The 10,200-nt window shown below is 37.8% G+C and overlaps 1 protein-coding gene across 1 annotated transcript in view; it reads left to right on the top strand.

Annotated features, from left to right (window-relative positions):
* EDIL3 (EGF like repeats and discoidin domains 3) overlaps window positions 1-8,099 on the top strand; it is a 265,042-nt gene extending 256,943 nt beyond the window's left edge. The window contains exon 11 of the mRNA XM_052778088.1: window positions 4,198-8,099. Within this exon, the coding sequence (XP_052634048.1) occupies window positions 4,198-4,347 (150 nt within the window). The 3' untranslated portion in view covers window positions 4,348-8,099. The remainder of the gene's footprint in view (window positions 1-4,197) is intronic.
* The last annotated feature ends 2,101 nt before the right edge of the window (window positions 8,100-10,200 follow it).

Raw genomic sequence — 10,200 nt, forward strand, 5'->3', positions numbered from 1 at the left:
AAGCCAAGTCCAGCTATACTTCTAAAATAATCTGCCTCTAATATAAGCAGGATTAATTGCTCCATGAAATAACATGTTTAAAGTGTGCCGCTCAGAATAAAAAATATGGTTAAGGTACAGCAGACAATATAGTGACTTCACCATCTGAGGCTTGACTATTAAAGTCTCAACTCTCAGCCATTATCATAAATAGCAGAAACCAATAAAGTTATGGCCAGTGCAGACTTTTCATATAATTTAAGTTTCTGCGAGACATGAGATCCAGAAAGATTCTCTGTGGAGAATCAGACTCCCTGAATTTTCATCCTCCATACACATCCATTGACACAGCACCACAAAAAATCTTACCTGCTGCAGCCACCTACTAATGAGTCTTGTGGATGTGCCCTAAAACCTGGTTTCCAGCTCCATGTTTGGAGCAAATCAATCATCAGTTGTAATAAATTCCACTTGTCCCAAGCTGCTATTCTTCAGATCTTTCTTCTAAATTATTCTGTCATAAAACATACAATAGTTTTCTTTTTAAAATATGAATCAACTTACATTGTTGTCATTCAGATTTGCTGCTTATGCCATAAAACAGTTCTGTTCAAAAGTCTCAGTGAACATTTGAAGGCAAGACATCCAAATTGCTTGTTGGACACAGTTATAAACAAGACTTGTTTATATTTCAGAAATCTTTTTGGCAGAAAGTATCAGTACCCATTTTCCAGGTTTTCATTCTCTTTTGCATGAACTGATCATAAAATAAGTTATCATATTTAAAAGTACAACAGCATGTATTTTCTACTTTTTTATTTTAATAGCAGCTGTAAGAGACTAAGCTACAGGGGAGCTACACATATGTGTATGGGACGTGTATGTGTAAAATTGCTGAAGCTGCTGAGTAAATGTTTTAGCAAGTTACACCTTTGAAGTATGCAGACTGACATAAATAGATAATATCCACTGTAAAATCTTTAACATTCCACAAGATTGTCAAAAAGCAGGAGCTTCAGTCCACTTTTCCCAACAGAGGCACCTTGTAACATGGGAGCCACTAGGCTGGGGGAGGCTGAAGCTCTGTCCAAGGGAGGGAGCATCCTGTAGCAGATGACTAGAGAATTAAAAAACACAGGGCTATTATTCTTCCCTAGTGTATTTTTCCAGCCTCCAGCTTTCTTCTGTCTGTACCTTTAATAGCCACTGCTGATTTTGCCCCTAACAATTTATCTGATCTTTAATGGTATTTAAAGGCTGTGGAAGCTGTGCCACAGTTTAATTATGTGTTGTACAGGGAACCGTGACCTTTAGGTGGCTCAGGACAAACCTGCTATCATTCCTTGTTCCCTCATGGGTCTGGTAAGGGGACAGTGCAATATCGCCCGCTATTGATTTTCTCCATGCCACTTACGATTTTATATACATCTATCATATCTCCTTTCAGGCTGAGGAGACTTAGTCCATTTAATAATTTGCAAAAGGACGTTATTCCATGGTTGTGGCCATCTTGCTGCTTCGATCTGTACGTTTGCTGTTTGAGATAAGGCAGGGCTGAATCTGTACCCACCCAGAACTCAAAATGAAGATATGCACTGACACGTTAACAGCTTACACTCTGCTCTTTATTCCTTGACCACTAATCAGCTTGGATTTTATTGTCATTGCACATTTTTTTCATCTGAAAAATTACATAGAGCTATGTATTATAACTCCAACATCAGCTTCTTGAATGCTAATAAATCATTACAGTCTTCAGAGGTGTTGTGTACTGAAACAAACTTCTTGGAAACAAATGTGGGAGTGATCATTTATGATATGAGCATACCAGCTCTTCAAGAGCTTTTAATTGCTTAGGTGGTTCATTTAGTATTGACTGTTTGGGCATAAAGCAAAAAGTAATTAAAGAAAAATTACTTTTGGCTACAGACATAGCTTTATTGTACTGGTAAATCAGATATACCGTTTTTGTCCTTTGTCCCCCCCACTCTTTCAATGTTTCTTGACTCCATTAGTGAACTTAGGCTGAAGTAAAATGAAGAGTGACAAAGAATATATTTTTCCCATAAGAAATTTGCCATGGGTCCACAGCAAAAAAATCCAGTAAATTTGCTCTTAGAATGTTATATTTCATGCAGGTCACATTTGCAGATACTGACAAAGCTTCCCTCACTTTCTGATAAATTTACTTCCCTAAAATCTTCTGTTCTAGCACGTTTAGTTAATTTCTTGAAACTGGATCTTGAATTTTGAGGGAAGGTGAATTTCAGATTTGCATAAATTAACCTCTGAAACAGATGAGTTTGACTTCAAGTGCTAATAAAATCATGTATGAGTTAGAAATAAAATTTAATTCTTGTTTTCCTGCTCTACGTAAATGATATAATCCTACCTTCTTCAGCTGTATTTGTTGCATGGTTTGCATCACATAATTTTATTTATTTTGCATAGCTATATGTGGATGTGAGTGCTGGGGCTGTAGATAGGTTCTTCTGGTAAACAACATTTTTTGTTCTAAGCCTTCATTTAAATGTTATCTCTGAAATACATCTTCCATAGGGAAAATAAAATTGAAAGTAAAAGAATTTTCCAGTAGTTCTGCAGTAAGAATTGTCCACAGTCCTGCATTGCTTATCATCTGGCTTGGTAAAAAATATCAACAGATATATTGCACGCATGCACAAGAAATCAAATGGAAAAAATTTACTTTTAAGCCTTCCTAGCTGCATATTGCACGTTGGGGAAAGCCACTCTGTAATTTTAATAATGACCTTACTGCCTTTTATTGTATGCTATATTGTCACAAATGAAACACAAATTCAGGCATAATCTTGTTAGCCCAAGCTCCAGCTGATTTATGTAACCAACGCTGTACTTGGGTGACAAACAATTTTTCCCATATTAAATACATTTTTTTCCTTAGACTCACAACACTGTTGTTTCTGTGGTCAGTCTGTCTGCAATTTTACCCATCTGGCTTAACTCCAAGATGCTTTAATGCTCCCATCTCTGTGTTAGTGAGATGCCAGGCGAGACGGGAAATTTATCACTTGTGAAAGAGCATCATTTGTGGAGGATACATGTTTTGTTCAAGATGCCAAATTGATAGCACTTGAGAGAAGCTTTTGAAATTCAAAGAAAAGGTGCAGCATAGAGACCAAAAAGTGAAGATTTTCATATAGTGCTTTGTAAACATGTCACGAAAGAACCAGCTTAAGGGCTAAAATAGTAGATCAGCCTCTTCTGAATTCAACCTCTGACATTTTTGTTAAGAACTTCTAGGAAACTTGCCATTCTGTACTAATTCAGTCATATAAGCACTTCTTCAGGAGGTCCATATTCCTTCTCGGCATGATGCAAACAAAACTCATTCATTTCCAGTGGAAAAGCCATCAAACTCATTTTTTACAAATGAAAAGTGAATTGGCTGACATCTGAAGAGAATGAACATTTCCCATGAAAACTGAAAATATCCGAAGAGAATAATCTGAGCATTTTACCAAAAAGTGGTGCCGTGGCATTTGAATTTAAACAGTGGCTGCCAGGGGAAAAATCCAGCATTGTTTTAACACAGACAGAAGTTTGGGAACTCACTTATGTATTGGTTAACCCATACTAGTGGAAATAACATCGTAACCTGCACTATACTGTGCTAGGATTTTTTAATTTGATCACAAACCGATGCCCTTAACTCATATGCTGACTTTTGTCTGACAGAAGACAGTATCCTTGATAATCACTAACTTTACAAGGGTTTATATAGTTGCATCCAAGCTGCATTCATAAGTTATATAATAAAAATTCTTCTTAACTTTAATTATTAATGTTAGTTTGTTGGAAACACCAACAGGATCTCCTGGGATTAATTTGACATGATACAAATGCCAAGTAAAAAGACATTTAATTTTTTAAATGTTAATGTTTTTTATGTAACATTTAGAGCAGGGCCCTGGGTGTTGGCAGAACAGCAGAATAAGCTTTGAATCGAAGGCTGAATGTGCACCGAGGCTAAGCATACCACGCCTATACCCAGCTCCAAGGTCCCTGGCATGCAATGAAATCCCAAGGTCTTAGCAAAGGCAGGTGCTCTTTGCAGCATCAGTTGGGCGCCCGGATGATCAAAATTCAGCATAGAGAGGTGCCCAGGGACATCAGGGGTGTGCCACAGCTCTTATTTAAGCCACGCAGTCTCATATCTTCTCGTTACTTGCCCTTCAGGTGTTCCAGGGAAATTTTGACAATGACACACACCGTAAGAATGTCATCGACCCTCCAATCTACGCCCGGCACGTCCGCATCCTCCCGTGGTCGTGGTACGGCAGGATCACCCTGCGGTCGGAGCTGCTGGGCTGCACAGCGGAGGACTGAGGCAGATCTCCGTGAGGCATCGCAGCTCTCAGTGTAGCTAAAAGTCCCTCCGTAGAAGAAACTGTGCAAAGCCTGTAGGATGCTGAGTGGGGTTTTCATGAACAAGTGCTCATTTTATGGTAGGCCGCTAACTGTCTTTTGCGAGGAGGTCTAAGCCTGCCCTTTAAATGATCCAATCCGATTTTGTCCTTGAAATCTGTTAGTGTTGTCCCTTCTGCTGTGGAATTATCTTTCTAGTTTTTCTTTGAGTTGTTCACACTAGTTGAAACATGTTAGGGAAAAAACAGCAGCATCCTTTTTACAAGGGAAGAGAAATAGCATGACAAAGCTCATTTGCAGCTTTAGAAACATTGGGCTGACGAGTTCTCCATAAATCATACTGTCATCTTACTTGCAAAAAGTGATACTGCAGCTTTTAGCAATAAGTTTACTTGGGGATGACTGCATTATAGTAATTGTGCCTATCAAACACTGTCAGTATTTATGACATATATTTTGGAAGATACTCTGTGGTACTGTAAAACGCAGTACCTGCGATATTACAAGCTACCTTTCATCACTTTCATCTGAACAGCAGAGTCCACACACCTAAAGGGTTTTCCTAACTAACCCCATTTTCCCTCTCTATTTTGCATGCTATAGACATGACCTCCATCTTTTCTGTTTAGTATCACCACTAATGTTATTTTCCTTGAAAGAGGTGACCTGTTTGCATATGGAACAAAATCTGCTATCAGTGTACTATGAAGTTAATGAATTTGCCAAAGTTTACTAATTCTGCTTGAGATGCGCTTTTTCAAGGAGGCTGAGATGAGATGCCATGGTATGTGTGGTATCTCATCTTAAGTACCCACAGAGGTAAAGGCACACAGTGCATCAGAAATCCTGAGCCCATTTCGTGACTTGCCCAGGGGTGAGCGCACAACCCTAGATGGAGCTGCCTGCCCAGTTACTTCTTTCAGAAACCTCCTTAATTTCTGTGAGGAGGCAAATTGGGGTGAAGGAATCAGGTGCTAAAAGACACACAGGAGGAATGACTCCCTTACTGCCAGGAAACCCTCTTGGTAGACTCTTCTTATGGTGGTGGTCACAGCCTTCCTCCCAGGCATTTAGGCAAGAGGTGTTGCAGGAGTGCATCAAACCTGGGCCCTCGACACCCCCCACTCCCGACTATGTCTTTTCAGACATACGCCAGTGAGCCATGAGGAGGCCGATTTTTGTCATGCCTCATCTACAGAAATGCTTCGTACACACTATGTCATTTTAACCACATGATAGCCAGCGTGGCCCCCAGTTTAAAAAGTAGGTTTGGGGAGGAAAAGTGGAGCAGTAGGGGGGACATTCTCCCCAGTGCCTCAGTTTCCCCTGATGATGGAGATAATGATACCAACCTTTGTAGAGCACTCCGAGTTTCCTTGGAATGAAGTGCTCTATGATTATGTTAGCGTAGCACCTAAGTCTAAAAAAATTCCTGGGACAAGGAGCGAGGGAACATTTTATCTGTTACCTGAAATAACAGCTTTTGGGATTACTGCCACCCTTTTAATTTCATAACATGCTGATGTGAAGAGAGAGAGAGAGACAGCTGCATGCTTTAGCAAATGTCACTGAAATTATTTTTTGTCACCATTACATTCTCACTGAAACACTGAAGTATGAACCTGGGCACTGCTTCCTAGGCAAACAGCTAGTTGGCCCACAGTCTGCAAAGGGCAAAGTTTATTTTGGAAACAAAATGGTTTGGATTTCAAAAACCTGCATTTAATCACACATTCTCCACCACAGACAAAATATATTATCCATTGAACTGTGAAAGACTCTAGAATAGCAGCCAGGAATTTTACATACAAGAATTGGGGATATATTGGTGGCGGTTTTCTGATAGTGTCACTTAAACTGTCACGTTTTAACAAACAGAACACCCTGCCTCTATAAAATGATCCTTAAACTGTATTTATACAAGTATTTATTTTATAAGGCTTAGACATTTAAAGACTTCTAAAGAAGAGTCCTGTAAAGGTAAAAGTATGTGTAAGAAATGTTGAGGTCCTGTGCAACACTGCTAAGTTGTTCTTTATTTTTTACTTTGTGCTGCATAACAAAAGCCACTAGACTGTTACTGTCTTGTCTGTAACTGTGTTAACAGCATTCCTTAATGATGTATATATGGAGTGGTCTTCAAGCATGGTGAGCGATTTTAAAGAGAAAGTCAATCATGATGGTACTTCTAAAGAGCAAAAAAAATCTGAATAATGGAGGACAAGTGTATTCCTAAATTACCTACTGCCCATGTTTTGCACTTTAGGCTCTACAAAAAAAAAAAAAAAAAAGAAAGAAGTAATATTTATATCTTTAGGGCACACACAATATTTAAAGAGGTCCAAACCCGTTTTCCTATTGTGGAAGAGCAATTGACCCTGAACTTAATTAGAGATATGAAAAATAGCATGTAGCTATTTCACTAGTTGACTGTACCCCAAAAATGGAAGGCCATTTCAGAAAATTAGGCTCCCTAGTTTACCAACTTGTTTTAATGTTCTTTTGAAATATTTGTTTGGTGTTCTTAAGTGATTTTTTTCCTGTTACTCATCTTTTGCAACTTCAGTTTTGGTTTTGAATTAATAGTTGTTGGTTTAGTAACTAATTGTTATCCATTCATCTGCATATAAAAATAGTGTTGCCATGATACCTAACATAGTAATTTTATTTTGTATTAATTTAGAGTTGAGTATTTTCATCCTTATGTCCTGTGTCAGCTTTCATCTGCCAGCAGTCTTCACAACCTGCAAAGAAAGCTCCATATATTGTGATAACACTCTGTAATAATTTGTAAAAGAATCATATATGTGATGCCCTTACAATTTCAGCCAACATACTGGGGCTTTTTCTAATGAAATTATTCCTTAGCTACCAAGAAGCTTTCTTTAAATGGCATTGTGCAGCCATAGTACCAAATTCTGCTCCCAGTGTCAGCAGTATAAGTCTAAAATAACTCCTGAATTCTGTGAAATACTTCAGATTTAACAAAACAGATGAGAATCAGATTATAGTCTGGAATTAAACTTTTTCCCTTAAATTTTATTTTCTTGTTTTGGTTAACACCATTGACATAAGGGACAAGTTATAAATTAACACAACTGTATTCTCCCAGTGAAAGCAACTGGCATCCCAAAACCAGAAGTAAGTTCAGGACAGGATATGTCCCTTTAAGAGGGGACGGAGAAACACTCTGAAATGATCCTTGACTTCTGTATTAGTTGTAACAATGGCATTGAACAAGACAAAAAATGTTCTCCTAATTAAATTTCACCCTGAACCAGTAAAGTATTTGTAGGCAGACTTCACCTTCCTGTAGCTCTGTAACGTGCTACTTTTATAGCCTAGGAAATAAAGCACTGGCACGAGGCTCTGTTTTATCTGTGTTCTGTTAAGGGCTTATCACATTAACTGGCTCTGGTTTTGAGGTTGACTTTCTCTTTTGGAATGGCTGCATACAAATTAGTGTCACTTTTGAAGACTAAGGATACTAAATGAGTGTATCTTTGCTATACAACAAATATGAACTATAATATTCAGTGCTGGCTTCTGATGTGTCAGTAAGTACAGAAGTATCTTGGACACAATGACCTTTGCAACCTTTCAAGCTGTGTAATATTCAAATGGTTTTGTATATACTTAAATCATGTAGAATGATGTAAAACCAGTATGACCTTGTCTAGTCTTCAAACTTAACAATAAAACTTTTGAAAAATTAGGTCATTTTTGAAGCACTTATATTGCAATACGTCGAAGGAGGTACAACTTATCTCAGCCTCAGTGGCAGTAAATGCAGAGCAGACACATGATGTGGCATTTTCCTGAATTCATTTGCAGGGTCTTTGTGGTAGGTAAGTTTGTTTCTGGCAAAATCAACTGTGGTGCTGTGCTCCCTTCGATGTGTTCCCTTTGTTCTTTCAGATAAAAAACCAAAGGTTTGAATGAGTCTAAAAATACTTTTCTATCTTACTGCTCTCTGAGTGAGCACCAGAGATGAAACTGACAATTTCATTTCCTTTAAGTCAAATTTCTTGGGATGTTTATCAATCCTTATCCTCTCTTCTCAACTCCTGCATAGGCAAATTAATTTCCGAAAAGATAAACAGCAGCTGCAGTGCAGACCTGCTATGAGGCTTCCAGCAGAGATACCCAAGCAGGGCCAGTGCTTGCTCTTGCCTCCCTTTACTTTATTTGCTGTACAGCCTGCTCCCCCAAAATTTCTTATTTTAGTTAACTGTATCAATCATTTCAATTTCTGAAGAAGCGTGAAGGTTAAAGTAATGCACAGAAGAGCCATTAACTCCCAATTTTAAACAATGAGATTTAAAAAAAAAATTAAATTTTTGTGTACTTCTGAGAGATGGAGCTTCAGTGGTTTACTCCTTACTGATCCAGAATAAGCCATAGCCCTTTTGTTTCATATCCATTTCAGCTTGTGTTGTTTCACCAAAAATTGTCTTCTAGAGATAAAAACCATCCACAAGTATGCACTGAGGATAAGTACCTTGTCTGCCAAACCTGCAGTCTGAACACTAACAGCATATCGTCTTTCAACAGAAAAGTCACAGAATTGATGTTGCAATTTTTTGTGATTACATATCTCTACCAGTCATAAAAAATGAGAATATAATGGTGCATGCAAAAAGAGGATTACTTCTGGTGAATGATGGCTGAATATTAGCGCTTCAATCATAAATTTCTGAAAATACATATCTTGAATCTTTCTGACTTTTAATTATAAATTGCAACTCTTTCATGAAACACAAGGCCTGTTCCTGAAGAAATGAGAAGTGATTTTTCCTTTCATTCTTCATAATGTAGATCCCCAGGAACTCTAATGAAGACAATGAGAGAAAATAATGAGTAATTCTCTTCAGAATAGCAACTATTTATCAATGTCCATCCTTTCATACCTGTAGCTAATGAGCTTAAGGGATTAACATGCATATCAACACTCTACATCATTATGAAAAATGTAGTGTCTGGTACTTCTGTGGTAAATACAATGACACTTACTTTGTACCTTAGATTCAAATAACAGGAGGTTAATCTGTTCACTTAGTGATCACTAAATGACCTGTGATCACTTAGCCTTATAAAATAAAATCGGACAAAATAGAAGATAATTTTACTGATGCAACCTTTTTATTTTCTTTTTTAAAATTTATGTAATTTTCTTAATAGAGAAATACACTTTAGGATGCAAAAGACTGCTTTAGATTAGGAATATAAAACAGAAAAGGCAGACTTCTGTAAGTCTTTGTTGCGTAGCTTTATAATGGCATTTATTGCAAATTATCTTTCAGTGATACATATCAGTATCAGCATTTGGGGAGCTGTAAATATATATATTTAAATGCCTCTGAACATAAGAACATGGAAATGTGTCTTGGTCTCACAATTTAGCTTGCTAAGAGTGCATCAAAATATATTTTACCAATATATATTAGTAACAATACCCGTTGTGTTTTGATATAGTATAGATCAATTTAGACGTAGGCTCCACATGTGTGGGAATGTATGGGAAGCACAAATAACCTAGTGAAATACAGGCAGGGCACAGCACATGGAAAGAATGGTCAGAGCACAGCCGGTTCATCAGGATAATGCTTCTGATGCTGCTTTCTTGCTGGTTTACAAGCTAATGCATTGTGGTTATCTGAGGTTGCACATCAGATGATAGGTCAGTAGGCACATTTCTGATGGCCACATGACTGAATGAAGGATATCAGCCCTCAAAAGATGGTAGGAAAGGTCACTAAACATTTGCATCAGACTGGAAAATCAAAAGCAGACTAAAGGAAGATCTTGAGATAT

Source organism: Harpia harpyja, chromosome Z (assembly GCF_026419915.1).
Source record: "Harpia harpyja isolate bHarHar1 chromosome Z, bHarHar1 primary haplotype, whole genome shotgun sequence".
Lineage (NCBI taxonomy): Eukaryota > Metazoa > Chordata > Aves > Accipitriformes > Accipitridae > Harpia > Harpia harpyja.